Source organism: Ciona intestinalis, chromosome 3 (genome assembly GCF_000224145.3).
Source record: "Ciona intestinalis chromosome 3, KH, whole genome shotgun sequence".
NCBI lineage: Eukaryota > Metazoa > Chordata > Ascidiacea > Phlebobranchia > Cionidae > Ciona > Ciona intestinalis.
The window spans coordinates 2,574,126-2,589,823 of NC_020168.2; the positions used below are offsets into that span (position 1 = coordinate 2,574,126).

The 15,698-nt window shown below is 37.4% G+C and overlaps 2 protein-coding genes across 2 annotated transcripts; one reads left to right on the top strand and one right to left on the bottom strand.

The window, feature by feature from the left end:
* Positions 1 to 217: 217 nt before the first annotated feature.
* On the top strand, positions 218 to 3,351 carry LOC104265515. Its single transcript, XM_018817873.2, has 6 exons — positions 218 to 546; positions 917 to 1,003; positions 1,197 to 1,321; positions 1,609 to 1,714; positions 1,870 to 2,306; positions 2,485 to 3,351. Exons 1-6 carry the CDS (start codon positions 473 to 475, stop codon positions 2,649 to 2,651), a joined length of 996 nt encoding a protein of 331 aa, XP_018673418.2. The 5' UTR covers positions 218 to 472; the 3' UTR covers positions 2,652 to 3,351.
* Positions 3,352 to 3,976: 625 nt separating this feature from the next.
* On the bottom strand, positions 3,977 to 15,222 carry LOC100176283. The gene is made up of 3 exons (XM_009859821.3): positions 15,000 to 15,222; positions 5,946 to 6,963; positions 3,977 to 5,751 (listed from the first exon to the last, which is right to left on the bottom strand). The coding sequence occupies exons 2-3, from the start codon at positions 6,774 to 6,776 to the stop codon at positions 4,513 to 4,515; spliced, it is 2,070 nt and encodes a 689-aa protein (XP_009858123.2). The 5' UTR covers positions 6,777 to 6,963; positions 15,000 to 15,222; the 3' UTR covers positions 3,977 to 4,512.
* Between the last annotated feature and the right edge of the window lie 476 nt (positions 15,223 to 15,698).

Below are 15,698 nucleotides of genomic sequence, written 5' to 3' on the forward strand. Positions count from 1 at the left end.
TTTTTTTCTAAGCGTAAAAATAAAGTAAAAAAGTCACGAGCGTATCGTAAAAATAAATTAATAACTGCCCATCACATTCATAACATATAATGAAACAAAAATCGAACACGATTACATTGCTTTGATTAAATTATCCGATCAACCTTTCCGCTTGGTAGGAATACAATGCCTGAACAGAAATCTCTGTAACCGAAGCAAATACAGGCGTGTGTCATACATACACAAGTGTTCGGTTTCTTCTGACCTACAGGGTCGCATAGGACATGCGAAGAAACTTTACCCATTGTCAATTTATCCTAACTTGAAACCAGGTAACGCCCAACTACCAGCAACTTCTTTCATGTAGCACTGTACGGGATACTCGCGTAGTGATTCAGTTTGTTTACGTTTGGAAGGGTGAAAAGGTGTTTTAAAGGCTCTGTTTTGATTATAGACAAGAAGCGTAAGTTGTCGTGTAAAACTATAGGGGTCAATGTATCCGATACACAAATATCTTCCGACGTCATTCGGCACCTACCTCATGCATATTGAGAACGGCCCGAAGAGGTGAGTATTCTGTTACTGATATTCTCTGTGTTGAAGCTATATTACACGAATGTGTCAAAGTTTTTAGTAAACACACCAGTCATTGATGTTATTGCAATTATTTTTTTTACAGTAAAGACATCTTTATTTTAGATTGTGTTGAAGCATAGCTTATTAAAGTGAAGCTTACTTAAGGTATACTCGAGAAAGTGTTTAAATATCCAAAGCTTTATATAACGGTCTATGAAGAGTAATACTTGATGGGTCGTTAAAACAAAAGTTTCCGAATAGATATTTCCCTTAAAAAATATCCAGCATTTTTGTACTTTTAAATAAACTGGGCTGAGTAGTTATAAAAAACCCAACATATTTTATAAAATATTTGTTTCAGAGTGACGGTAAGCAGCGTCCCAACCGATGTGACGCAATTTAAAAGTCTGGTAAGAGCCAAACAAGCAAAAGATTACAATAGGACCAGGTAGTTTATAATAAACATTTTATCAAAAGTAGATTTTCGTTTATTACCTAATGATTCCTTTATATTCTGATGTGAAAATTAAACAATAGATTTAAAAAAATTGCGTTTTTTAGTTTGCTTTTAAATTTAATTTCATTAATATCAATCTAGTCCTAAATAAAATAACATTTATCGCATATTAAAATTGGTGCAATCAAAATAACACTGGTCGCAAGGTGGGGCAAGGGGACAATAAGAAGGCTCCAGCACGAGGAGCAATTGATCTGCAGCCTTCATATAACATGAGATACCTTCAACATACTGGACAAACTATTACCGGTACGTTGAGTTTTTTTTTAATTTTATATTATAATAACGGCAAAATCTATTTATATTGACTAATATGGTAGTAAACAAAGAATAATAAGAGTTGTATAACCGTATCCTTAAGAATGTAAAAGAGAGTAATTAACTGATTGAAACACATTCGGGAAATATGGGATGTGACGTGCTAATCTGCCAAAGGTATCTCAACTTACCCCACCGTACTATATATTCAAAACATATTATTTTTTGCAATACATATTTTCCTATTGAATTCAGGCACAGAACATATTTATGTTTAGAACCTCCTTCTGATATCGTCATCGTCGACAAAATAACTCCTGCTGCGTGGATGCAAAATCGTCCAAAACCTTGGAAAGATATTGTTAAAATACACGAGACCGAAAAGTTAGTGGGACAGTAGGCCTTATTTGATGCATCATCTAAACAGGCAAATGTTTCATATACAAACCAAACAAAAAATGTTGAAATTATCATCAGATTCGTAAAGTCAAAATTCCAATGCTTGTGTGATTTTTAATGCAGATTTTCTGCTCTTTCAGTCCCCTGCTGACAAGTACTGTAATACGACCTCCTCGTTCACCCAAAACAAAGCACCCAGATTATCCAGCTGGGAAGAAACTTTTACGTCGAGGGCAGTACGTACCTCAAGCGATTCCTTACGAACCATCTTACCCAAAAGAGGTGTTAAAACCAGCGGGACATATCAAAACAGCCATGCTGCCCCACCTTACTAAGCAAATCCCTTCAATAAACAAGGAGAGACATCAGCTACGTGAAGCAGCGGCCCGCAAGAGGCGCCGGAGGGCTGATAAGATAATGAACCTCGTGTCAAAACGTGCCCAACATTCAACTCTCAATTCATGGGATATTGCTGTTGATGACGTCACAACCAAGGCTGGTACTAAAACAGCAACTTACTTGAAAGGGGAACTCCCTGTTCCAATAAAGTCGGAGCAGAAACTTTATACTCATTCAGGTGTGTTGTATCAGAACATAGGATGTCAGGAATATTATATTCTGTACTGGTTTGTATACTTTTTAAGAGTTTTAATTTAAATCTGAACAGCTTGTACTCTGCCTGTAGCTCTTTTTAAACACATGTGGGAGAAACTTTAACACATATCACAAAGAATCACTTTTGCAAATACCTGCAGATAAAATGAAAGTGCCCAGCAACACAACTATACACACGGAACCAGAAAGTTACCCGAAGCTGAGAAATATCGACCCCAGGGAAGACCAAGTGATAATAAACAAGCAAGTACTTGAACGGTTAGGAGATACCATGCCCTATATATGGGCGGGTGGAAGTTCGCAATGAAGGATGAAATATTGCATTAAAACAACCAAAACAAAATTGTTTCAGCATGTTATGGTTAAAATACTGTGGAGTAATACCAGATAGTGTTAGCACGTGAATCCTATATTTCCTGATCGTGTTTTGAACAATTAACATAGCTTTTTTAGGGTTGCGGGAAAAGGTTTATAACTTTGTAAATATTTCTGTAAAAAGAAGTAAACTATTAAAGCGTGTTCAATCTTACCCCAACCTATTATATAACGCTCCAATAAACTGGTATAATTTTAGACAACTGTCGCAAGTCTGCTGTGTGCAGTAAACGACACCGTACAAACATATAATATATCGATATGTGTGTATATAAAAGCATTAAATTACACTTGTTCAAGGTTCAGACCCATTACCAAGTGATCATGGTCCGATGACATTTGATCCTACATTTAACTTAAAAGTTTCGTAAACAAATAAAGTTAGTAAGCCTACTTTGATATTACTCATGGCTTCAATTTCCTCTTTAGTCTTCTATTCAATTTAAACTTTTCGGCGTCTTAGTCTAGACTAGACAACACTCAAGCCGTAAAGTTTACTTTATTGTACTTTAACGTTGCACGTTTATAAACGTGAATTCCCTGACTGCCTAAATAGAAGTACATTTTTATTTTTTGTACGGTATTTAATATTTATACACGCTCTCGATGATTTAAATATTCTGAATTGTAACTTACTAAGCTTTTGGTTACATAGCGCAAAAGTTTGGTTTCTATATCCTCGCCTGATTTATTATCATCGACCGGAACGATTTGCCATGTTATAATCAGGTGTCCGATTGCTCACCATAAATGGTCGCATCGCCCGTGAGTAAGTACGAAACTTTGTGGGTAATTTTTCTGTATTTCTGCCAAATTTGAAACCGTTAGTGGCCACTGGATTGGAACTATTACGTTATTATTATTATTAAGTGCTTTGCCCAAGGACACACGGACGACGACCATGCTCATTGCACGAGGTGTATATCACCAGCGACAAGTATATGGTTTAGTCACGTATCATATAGGTTTTGATGAATAAAACTTGTACAGATTATTCATATCAATAACAGGCTGTAGAATTTCGACCACAATTCGTTCACAAAATAACTGACCCTTATCTGATTCAGGTTGCCGTGTGGTCCGATTATAACGCACGTTCTCTGGACTGAGCGTGGTAGCGCGCATTGAAACGCGCTGTTTCGAGCAACTTCTCCTAACTTTAATTACAGTTCGAAATAGACTCAAGGTGACCGTATACCGGTTCGCGGAACCTAACTACTGGACAACGCATGGCCGTGGCAATAAGAACCAGAAACGTATGACACAGTCCTGTTTTATTTTGAGAGTTCCTTTCGTCATAATTAGGTGCTGGTACAACGGAAGAGCGAGAAGCTATGATAATCAGATGGGTTAGTAAGGGTTATTACAACGTGGGCGATATAGTTCAATTACGGAAGAAACCACTTCACGTTTTTGGATTTTAGAGTCAACAACAAACGACAACACATTGCACGGTGATATAGAAAGATATATAATCTCTTTTAGCAAGTGCTATGAAAATTGCGCATGAAACAAGGATTAAATAATACGAAGCGACAAAATTAAATAACGACAGTTTTGAATAACAAATACAGCAGTATAGACGATTACAATGAAACGTATGTGTGCTAGAATTTGGATATCGCTCAAGGGCGTTGATGCTATTTTGTGTTTAGGGAATACACAATACCACAAACGATATGCGGAATTGGATTTGAACGCTTTGCCTTAAGCAAAAGTCTACTAAATGCGCTATTGACTTTTAATGCATCAGCTGTACGGCACACCTCACAAACGCACCAAGATTTTACGAATCAATAATAGGCGTACGACGTCGTAGCCTGCAACTGGCAACTTTGCCTGGCTAATATACAATCAGAACACATACACGAGTTTTCTATATGACCTGATGGGAATTCATATATCGGTTCTGCAAGAGAGTTTCTGCTGCATTCTGCTACTGCACTATCAGAAACAGCAGTCTTCCAAGCTGTGGGAGCATCGTATTGTTCTTCTTCCTCTTCTTCGTGCGATCCCTTCATCATTGAGGTCGAGTCTTTCATCTCACTTGCATCCGTCTCGATTCTCTGTTTAACAGTCTGCGAGAATCGAACGGTTTTCCTTCGACGTGAGTCGCTTGGCAGGACGGTTTTTTCGCCGTTACGATACCGAAACGATCCGTATTTCTTCCAGTCTGACTTTGCGCTGTCCGACCCTTCGTAGGAGAAGTCTTGAGACGGAACGCGAGTGCTTGATATCGCAGCAGCTAACGGAGACTCGGGAGCAGCCGGGTCCAGAAAACTATCACTGAGTCCACCGTATTTATGAGACCCCCATTGCCCATTGTAGTCGACTGCTGGGTAATGTTGCAGTGGGTAAGGTTGGGGCGCAAGCCTTGACAGATCCATTGCTGGGTATTGAATAGGATATTGCATTGGATAAGCTGTTATTTGAGGGTATTGCTGGCTTTGGTGAAAGTTTTGGAAATGATTCATTTCGCCTGTTGGATAATACGGATATGCTTTGGCCTGCTGATGGGCGGGAAGATAGAACCATCCATTTTGTTGCTGCATCTCGTCTTCATATATGCTGGAAGATGGATAACCGTACGAACCGTATCCATAGACCCCTTCATCCTGGTAATGAGGTTCTGATGGGTACATTAACGTCTGCCGAGGGTAACCTTGACTTGAGAACGACCCTTCAACCGACATCATTGACCTTTCGTCCTCGTCACGGCTCGGCCGATTCCTAGAACTCGGGCTTCCCCCGCTGGCGCTGGAGTAACCGCTGCTCAAACTGTCTGAGCGCAAATGCTGCTGATGTTTGTCCACTAAGCGCGGATTTCTGGCATCAAAGTTCCAGTCAACAGGGGGCCTTCTTGAAGGTAAAGTGTTCGAACCCCTTGGGCGGGAAGGGGGGTTGATTTTGTTGCTTGAACCCAAAGTCTCCGTTTCGGGAACTTCTCCTCGGGTTATCACAGATGGGAATGACGGGGGAAGAGTTTCTCGCTTTGGTTGCGGCTTCTTTGATTCGGTGGATGGTAAACATTCCTGGTTAATAAAAATACTGTTTAAATATGGCGGTTTTGATAATACAGAAGTCGTTGAACTAACATAACTCGTTTATATTCCATATAAATTACATAACGGCCGATATATAGCCATCAAAACATTTTAAACTTTAGAAAACAAATTATTAGCACAATTAAGTCTTATTACATTTAGATTAAAATGTCGTTTCTTACCTGAGAGTGGGATCGGGGTAATACTGCTGGTCCGAGCGTCTCCGAGACTTGTCGGAATTGTTCTATACTTTTTGATGTTTTGGTGGCCTCGTTCAGCTGCCGGCTCATTTTCTCAAGCTTCTCCATGCAGCTTACGAGCCGTTCGCTTGCCATGGACGTGTGACTGATGGTACGACTCCTGGGATCGTTCGGTCTGGAGGTTGAGAAAGAAGAACCTCTCATTGGAAGAGACCTTGCATCACGCCTCAACACTTCCCGGTTTAAGGGCGCTGGGGAAGGAAGACTACGAGTCGAAGAAACTTGGTCAATACTACCACTGTCCGTGATTCCCTCATTTATGTACAAAAACGAACCAGAGTTCCGTTTTGAATCCCTCGGATTTACTGGAAGTTCATCCTGCCACTGATCCGCATCTACTCTTCCGGATCTGTACCGGGAATCAAATGCGCTCATTGATTGCGAAGATCGGAGCATTGATCCTGATCTTCTTGAAGATCCAGAAACTGTCCTTCGTCCTATGGAGCCTTCCCGGCTGCTTGCGTTTTCAGGACACGCATTCCTGTTCCATTCTTCAATCCTCTCCCTCGTTGCCCGTGGCAACGTAGACGGTCTGAAACCCTCCACACTGGAGTGGGATCTGCGAGGAAGTGACCTCTGACTGCCCCGTTGCTGTGGCTCAGCAAGAAAGCTCTCACTCCCGAATCGTCTCCTGTTCTCACGGAGGTTGGAAGTAGAGGATACTGGGAGAGTGTTTGACGTCTTTGCTTCAGTCGGCTTCTTTTTCACGCCAAGAAAGCTGCGCACGGCTTTTCGTACGCTCTTTAAGCTCATCGCTTGTAGAAAAGTTTGTCAGTAAATATACAAGAGTGGAAAACTTCGGTTTGTTTGGTTATAGTTAAAGTTACAGTGTCAATGCAGAACATTCCAGTCAAAGTTCAACGGATGTCTTCGTGGTTCTTTAGCACTCCTTGCGGAATAGCCTATCACGTGACTATCTTGTTTACTTTCTGTTAGCTATCTGCAAAATAAAAATAAGGTTGTTAAACAATGAAGTCTGCCTATTGTATAAGGCTGCACTAAAATATAATTAAAAATAATTACATTGACATGCATTTGCAACTGCGCAAATTATGTAATCGTGACATCGTCAAATTAGAACAAGCAGCAATTGTTTTGTCAGCAGATGTACGCCATGTACTCGCAAATCCGGATTAAATACGACTTATCGTCATAATGTTAGAGCGTGGATATACAGTTACATTTTAATCTTTGCGAGGTTATATAAGCGCAATTTACAATTTCGCACGCTTTATTGTATTAGTTACGGTGAAAGTCGGATATTTTAAAACCTGTAATGCATGTTAGGGTCCAACTTAATTTGTCTCAAACGATGTAAGCGCCTAAAGCAAAACCAGAGCTATTCGTTCCCTTATCGTGGTAAACATATCAAATATTGGCAACTTGTATAATTCTACAGTAAAGCTTACGATAACGAAAATTACACGTCTACAACTACATTTTACAAGTATCGTCGCCTGGCTTAAACACCAAATAATAATTTGTTGCGGTGACGGTCCCAGATTTCTTACTATATTTATACTATATAATGTCTAAGATTTCTAAACTCTTTCCTGCATTAAACCTTTCTACGAATACAACCTACTTAAGTTATACCTGCACAGGCAACTCAACGCAACAAGTACGGCTGGTTTTCGTGGGGATAAACATAAAATAAGCTCGGCTAATAAACCTCGAGACGGCGGTGACGCAAGCACCCGCTTTACGACCCAGCAACGTCGAACGACGGAATTTTCTCCGCCTGTGCCGCCCTGGGCAAGACGAGCGGTCATGAAGAAGCCGACTTCTTTCTACAGTGTGTTGATATTTTTAAACAAGATGAGTTATAGCAACGCCGTTTCAGTGAAACAAAATGGATTTTTTCGAGCAATGGACACGTCGTTTTAATTGCACGTTTAAAGCCTACGCATTAAACATTCAGAGTGTTCTCTGTATTCACTAAACGGGTCAGACCACCGGTGTAATTACATGGATTTCGCAAACAGGCGATTGTACGTAATACATAACTACCAACTACGCGCTGTAACGATTATTTTAATTTTCGGCGCGGCCCACGTGGTCAGTGCCAGCTTCGATTACCCAATTAGAAATTGGTTGTAATTATTTGTTTACAACTATGACGGGGTTTGTTACCTGAAAAGTCACGACTATCATGACATTAATAGGCCAGCCGATATCTGGCATCATGATTATAGAAATAGTATAATGCAAATTGGTTAAAAAATTATATTATGATTTATTTTAGTACTGTATATTATCTGTAGATTTTACAAAAATCGTCACAAAGTCGGCAAAATAAATTAGAACTTATAAAAGTTATTAATAAATGTTGTCAATGAACCACCTATGTTAAACACAAACCTAAAACGTTAAAGGTCCTGGTTATATAATAATAAACTATATATGAATGGTGGATACATCAGCATTTAAGTATTAATCACAATAATGTTCACAAGATTAATATTAAATATTGTTTATCGCAACAATTCGAGACAGAAGTCTAATCGATCGTCCGAACTACGTCACTACGGTGACGTCAAAGAATCGCGGCATCCGAATAATTACATGTCAATCGAAGGCAGACGAACTTAACTTATGAAGAAAATCCGATTTCATTTTGAAAAAATAAATTTACGTTGGTAGAAAATTAAGCCTGTATGATATGCATGTATGTGAAATAATAGTTTAAAAAGAGTTCACATAAAAGTTTTAATTATTACACCCCGACAATAACTATATTAAAAATTGCGTTATAATAAAAATCGACCATGCGTTGTACTGCTGTTTTAAGGCGTGTTGAAAGCAGCATACGCGCCTCATGCGTTCCATTTTAATTGCAATCAACATTCTTTCGTTTTTGTTTAGAGAAAATTTGCGTCTGTCATTTTAGTTTCTTTAGTGCAAGTAGTGTAGTCGTAAGGTTCTTACTTTTTTTTTTAAGGTTAACTGTTCAATTTTAATCTTGTACTTTGAATTTGAATTTGAATTCGATCTTTCTATAGTGCAAATTGTGCGACTTTAATTTTACCAATAAACTAGGTATATTTTAGGTATTATCTTTCACAAATTTTACTTAATTCGTTCTTAGGGTGGCTTTTAGACATGACTGGTTTTTAAATTTACATTGACAGTGTGAACAAATTGTATTTTCGATCTGTAGTTTTTTATCGACAAGGAATTATATCCATTTTGTTTCTTGTTCGAACGCGATACGTTGATTCAGAAAATCGAATATTCATGCATCGCTCTAGGCTCAAAATGTACTGCTTATTAGCGCTAGCCCGTGTCGAGTTTTGACATTGTATATCTATCACTAAAGGCGCCATAAATCCCTTCTATACTCTATAAGAAACTTGAAATCACTCTGGGTTTGACACATATGTCTGCAATTTACTTTGTCTGGTTACTCAAAAACCACTAATAGCAGCCTGTACCATGCTGTTGTACTAAAGGCATCTACCGAAAGATCTCTTACGTTCTCACGACACCACAGAAGCCATTCAAGTACTTTTCTTTCCTTTCGTGTTTGTCCCGGCGGCTCTTAAAATTTCGTCGTGCGAATTGCTTTCGCGCATAAAAGAGCAATAAACAAACAACCGATTACCGCGTACAAAGGGTTCTTCTCCGGAGAGAGTTTGCAAAAAATGTCATAGTTGTGAGATAAAGAAAGCTAATTGTAGTGTTTGGACCATGTTAGAATGTGTTCTCACAGATCACGCAAAACACTGGTGGTCAGTTACATTCACTTTCCCTAAACAATTGTGGAACATGTATATATGTAAACAAAGTTCAGAAGATGAAAAACTAAACAAAAAGTTAACCATGAACCGGCCGCAAATCCACAGCATTCTAACCATTTTTAAATTCAATTTTACAATGTTAAAACTATACAGTAGGGTGGAGGAAGGTGGTTCACCTTTAAGCTCTATTTTCTCATCCTATATACTCGTAAGCAAAGAACATTCAAAGAATTATAAAACTATATCCTCACGACTCCCATATGCCGCTGTGAATTGTTTAAATTTCGTTATTATGTGGTAAAGGTGTCCCATCTCCTCCACCCAACTACATATTCAGTAGGTGAAGAATAACTGGAAACACTTAATGTGCAGGCTATATTGAAACTTTTCTTATTCAATCATACCACACAAGTTTAACTTCATATCACACGCAGTGTCCTATTTCTGATAGTAGCGCAACAGAACCACTTGAAAAAAGGTGCTTGTTTAATCAGTGATTTTGCCAAAGGGTGGGATACGACTGTCAATGCGTTAATGCGTTAATTGATTTGGTAACAACAAAAACAAATAAGTACAGGTCATAGTTAAGCTTCTATAGTTTAGCAGGGTTCAACATTAAGGCGAGAATATTTGCAGGTCTTTTATTTAATTTTTTTATAGAATGAATTTTTGAAACTTGACCTGTATTGAACCCCACTTGTTACAATATGTTGAAGTTTCGGTTATTCTAAATTTCTAATACTTGTAAAAGTGGAAAAAATAATTCAGTTAACCATAGGATGTTTAAAAGTAAACGCAGCTTATATTTAAACTATTACCTATAGTCGTATACATAATACACCAATGTTTAATACATTTTGAGATATTTTTTTGTTTATTACCATTAGACCAAATAAAATAAAATTTTAAAAATGAACATGACTTCGAACAAAACAGGTTTTGTGAGAAATAGTCGGCGTGTTGGAACTTTATGTAATAAACCGCATTGTCTGTCGCATAACCAATCAGAAGGTTATACGTTCAGGCGCATGCGTTCGGTGCGTGATCACCTTATAATTAAACGTGACTCATGCGTGTCCATTTAACATCTGAAACAACACAGCGTAGGTGGCTGTCATAATTAAACTAATTATTTCACTTTGAACACTAAAGGATTTCTTCGAAAATTTCAAGCGCGAGACAAAAGAACGCAGCTGTTCCGTACGAAGGGCTAAACTCGCGTGTTTTCAACTTTATAACAAAAGGCATTGAAAATATTCCCTTGTATTAGCCAGCTTGATATTCACAGCTAATATATCAATCAAAATCTTTGACAAAAATATAATTTTAAAAAGTATGCTACTTCAATTTTTATTTCGTTTCTCATGCGAACCTATACACCACGCAATACCAGCATGCAGCATCCCACCAAGCCACCACGTACTGTACGGATGTCCTGACCGCGCTTAACCCACCGGTTCTGCAAGTTCACAGCCAATTAAAATAGCGACAACGGTCGCCCTCTGTCCACAGAGTCGACCAGCGCAATTATATTCACACCGCGTCGTGGCATACCGAGCACATGTAGCTATTACTGCTCGAATTAGAACCGATACCGTTTTAAAAGTTTAAACATAATAGTATTAACCCAAGCCTGTACAGTTCCGCCCTTAATTGATATAAAATTGGATTTCAGTGCGTTTGGAAAAAATCTTTTTAAGTTTACTAATTATTAAACTATTACGATTCGTTTTGTATTTAACACTCGGGGTTTTATACTTTTAGTCATAAAAAAATAGTCGGATAAAAACCATTTGCTTTAATTCAATTAAAAGCATAATTTGTTAAAGTACGCGACTTTTATGCCTTGCATCTTACTTGGGCTTTTCTAGACTTTAAATAAATGCAAGTCTCCAAACAATGAAACAAGCGCTTATTTAAAATTAAAGTTATGGGTTACGTGTCCACTTTTTATTCCCTATAATTATGCTCGATATAAATGTTGCTCTTATAAAGTCCATGCAACGATACAGTTTATCTTACTTTAAGTGCAGATGATGCAATATTTTGATCTATACATCCGAAACACCTATAGCTAGACTATAAGCAGTAGATAGACATTTTACACGTAGATTTAATCCGCTTACATGCCCAACACCTCATGCAGCCCGCGTGGGATGGATTAATAAAATATTTTCCGGGTACGCCCAGATATTATGATGATATTGTTTAAAATCAAATTCTTTATTTAAGTAAGAAAACGGACGCCCATTACATACGTCATTTTACTTAAATTGAAACTTTTAGGCTGAGTAAAGTTCTTTAAATACGTATGCTGGCGGGTGATTGTCATTAAAACAGGACAAGTTAGCGAATTTTTTTAAGGTTCGGTACTTTGATTATCCTTTAGTAAGCAGGATAACATACACCGTCCAAAATTAAACCATTAAAGAACTACTGTTTTAAATTTCCCAAAGCCAAGACAAATATTTAAGTGTCAGTCAGGTAAACGGGCTTTTGTATGAATGATTCATGTTTGACTATAGATGTGTTATTCAGATAACCATTTTGCCATGTTTGGAAAATAATCATTCAAACTTTCAAAGGCAGTTGTTAAAATCAAAACACGTTATAAACGCGCAATTATCAAACAAAACAAAGATACACCTTGATGAAGTTACATGCGGTTACGCAAGTACTTCGTGCACATAATAGCGTTTGAAAATACATCAGTCAAAACTGGGTAACATCTATAATTATAATTTTAGCTACAATTCAAATGTACAAGCATGTATAGGCATGTATAACATTTTAATGCTAAAGGGGACTTAATTTTATTTGTATAATTGGTGTACAAATATACCTTATTGAGGTAAATGTAATAAATTAAAGATTGGTTGAGTGCGTCCATATCATTTTTAAAATAACGAACGCCGCACCGATTATAGTTTCGATTAGTTGTGTTTAGAAAACAGCTAGAAATTTTACAACGAAAATATTTACGAATGCATCAGCATTTACACTTTTATAATCTAACTAAATATAGAGGTTCTGCTAGCATAAATGTGGAACGATGGCTTATTTAATCAATAAATTGATGTTCAAGATTGAAAGGGGGCATACCAACGAAAAATCAAAATTTGTGTATTGATAGATATGCTCAAATGTGATCTAAAGCTACCATCAAAGTTTTAAAATACAAAACAGCTTTTGAAAAAATGAGTTTAAAAACCGCAAATTCGACCGCTGAAGTAAAAAAAAATTGGCCGTTGCGCAATGCGGGATTTCCCATAAGAAAAAAATTCACTCAACTTTGATCGTTTCTAGTTTCTAAAATACTAAAGAAAATTCAAATTTTACTTCTGATTCGGTATATGAATGCTTCTTCTTCAAAACTATATAAAAAAATGTAAAACATAGACTTTATTATGTTTTAATTTTCGATTAAAAAAAATTTTTTTTTCGAGAAAATAATTTTTCGAGAAACGATCGAAGTTGAGTGATTTTTTTCTTATGGGAAATCCCATGCATTGTCGAAACAGCCGATTTTTTTTTTTTTTTTTTTAACGCGATTTTTTTAGAAGCCGTATCGTTTTGGCAAACTTTAATGGTACGTTTAGGTAACATTTGAGCATATCTATCCATATACAAATTTTCATTTTTGGTTGGTATGCCCCTTTAACTTTTTCCAACTATAATTAAAGTTAGACTGAAAACCAGAATGTACATTCGCTGTTTATATTGTAAAATACAGCTTCGTTTCTAATTTGCCAATTTATATCTTTTTAAAGGCGTTCACCACTTCAACCGATTTTTATACTACCGGAAATCGCTGCTGGTACGACCTTCAACTTGGTTCTAGGCGGTTGTAGACACAGGGCACATTAAAACCGACCATCCGCGTTAATTAGAACTAATTAGTGTGATAATTGTACGAGCAGGGTATCCAATAATTGCTAATAAAAGAACGTTTCCAACACGACTGAATTCCGACGAGTGCAAGTAGGAGACACTTGATTCGGGTTTATATGCGATATATAAACAATAACATTTAGTTTTAAATTTCCATTGACTGATGTTTGCGTCTAACGTGTACAAATTTATAGCGATATAAATAATATCAAAGCTTATGCACCATACCAGCCGACTGTTTATATACAGTTCACGGACATTTGTACAGGTGTTGTTATATGTTATTAAACAATATCTGTATTTACCACGTATAATGTCCTTTAAACGCGACTATGGTTTTAAGTTACGTCAATAACGAATCTCGCATTTTTATGAATGAAGTCATTAGTTGCCGACGGCGTTATTAACATGCATGACTAAACCATAAGTTCGCTCATTTGATTGCTTCAAAACCGCCGAAAATGGAAGTAAGAGCTTCCAAGGTGAATGTTACTTTAGCTGAAGTGTATCGTCTAATTTCTAATAAGTATATATATAGGTATATGACATACGATTTTCCAAACAAACCGCTGAAGAGAGTTTTGCGGATTTATAATTATGTGCAAATTTGACCGTTCAAGATCATGTTACGTGCCAGATGTGTCCAATTACGTCACAGATAATGTAAACGATTCGAGACGGTATTATTCACAGCGGAGTAATTTCACAATTCACACATTTCCACCTGTGCGTTGGTGCGTGGTCGTAAACATTATGACGTAACAAACATTCTACAGTAATAAAACCATCAACGAAATTCGGTGACGTCACGACTTGAACCGAGCGACATTCGAAACATTTGAAAGTGAGGAACGTATAGGTAACTATACGCGGTAATATAGGTTGTGACAAACAATTTACGTTTCATGTTGCTCTACTTATTCCCCATACCGCTTTATATTACCCGCACACTCCCTAGTTGGGTCAACGAGATGCCATTCTATAAACGGTCAGATCGTTTTTGGTAATCATACCCGTATGTGTTAAAATACTGTTACAAGTTCAAAAATCCCACACTATGGTTCGCGTATAGTAGCATTGTATACAGGGGAATAACTACGCCATAAAGTTGATATTACTAGGGATATTTTATCATAACTCGTGCATACATTAAATCATGCTTCGCGTTATTTTAATTAGCCCGAAGCAAGCAGTTCAACGTGAACTGACAAGATATACGAAGTTAGCCGTGCAACCAAGGTTTGTTTTTGATTACCTGAAAATATGCACGAACGACTAAACCAGGGAAAACAAGTTTCCCACAAAAGAAAGTAAATACTGCCTAATAAATATAGTCTCAACTTACCTATATGATGCAATAACACGACAGCACTTTCGAAATATGAAGTTTTCGTCAATTGATGAAAAGGTCTTCGTTTTTTCAGATGCTTGGAACTTTTCTCTAAGATCAAATTCAAACTACCACAATCTTCCGGTGTTAGGATGTCAAGGAATTATCTTTCATCCTCCAACTCGGAATAATGCGGACCGGAGTTTGTCAAAGACGAACTGGTTCGGTGTTGACGTTTCGTCTCTTCCGTCCTGACTCGTATTTTTTCCTTCTCATCGAACCTAATACTCCCACTTCTCTTTCCCTTTTTTCTACTTATCTCTCTTTTAATTTCTTCCATTCTCCTCCTATCCTCACTCTTTTTTCGAAGTGTTTCTTTTCATTCTCTCGCTCCGAACCTGCGCATGTTTCTTCCACGCGGAGAAGGCCTGCTATCATGAATGGTCTTCAGGGCATATCAAAATTTCACAACCAAAATGACGAAAACGTGTTCTGATTTCCACTTGTGCTTAGTTAATGTCCGTCTCAGGTTCTCTTACATTTCAACATAATTACTGGCTGCATCGGACCGAAAATTCATTCAATTATAATGGAAATATGATCTACAAACACGGCGGCGTCGGTTTTTATCAATGAAGGACATACAAGTGCATCATTTTGATTTGCAACACCAAACTGGTTAAAGATAATTCGATACACTCATCGTTAGTTTAG

Excerpts from the sequence above, each read along its gene's own strand:
- LOC100176283 (XM_009859821.3), bottom strand. The coding sequence starts at position 6,776 with ATGAGCTTAAAGAGCGTACGAAAAGCCGTGCGCAGCTTTCTTGGCGTG. Across the intron at positions 5,752-5,945 it reads TACCCCGATCCCACTCTCAG|GAATGTTTACCATCCACCGA; the intron begins GTAAGAAACGAC and ends TTTATTAACCAG.
- LOC104265515 (XM_018817873.2), top strand. The coding sequence starts at position 473 with ATGTATCCGATACACAAATATCTTCCGACGTCATTCGGCACCTACCTC. Across the intron at positions 547-916 it reads ATTGAGAACGGCCCGAAGAG|AGTGACGGTAAGCAGCGTCC; the intron begins GTGAGTATTCTG and ends TATTTGTTTCAG. Across the intron at positions 1,322-1,608 it reads TACTGGACAAACTATTACCG|AACCTCCTTCTGATATCGTC; the intron begins GTACGTTGAGTT and ends ATTTATGTTTAG.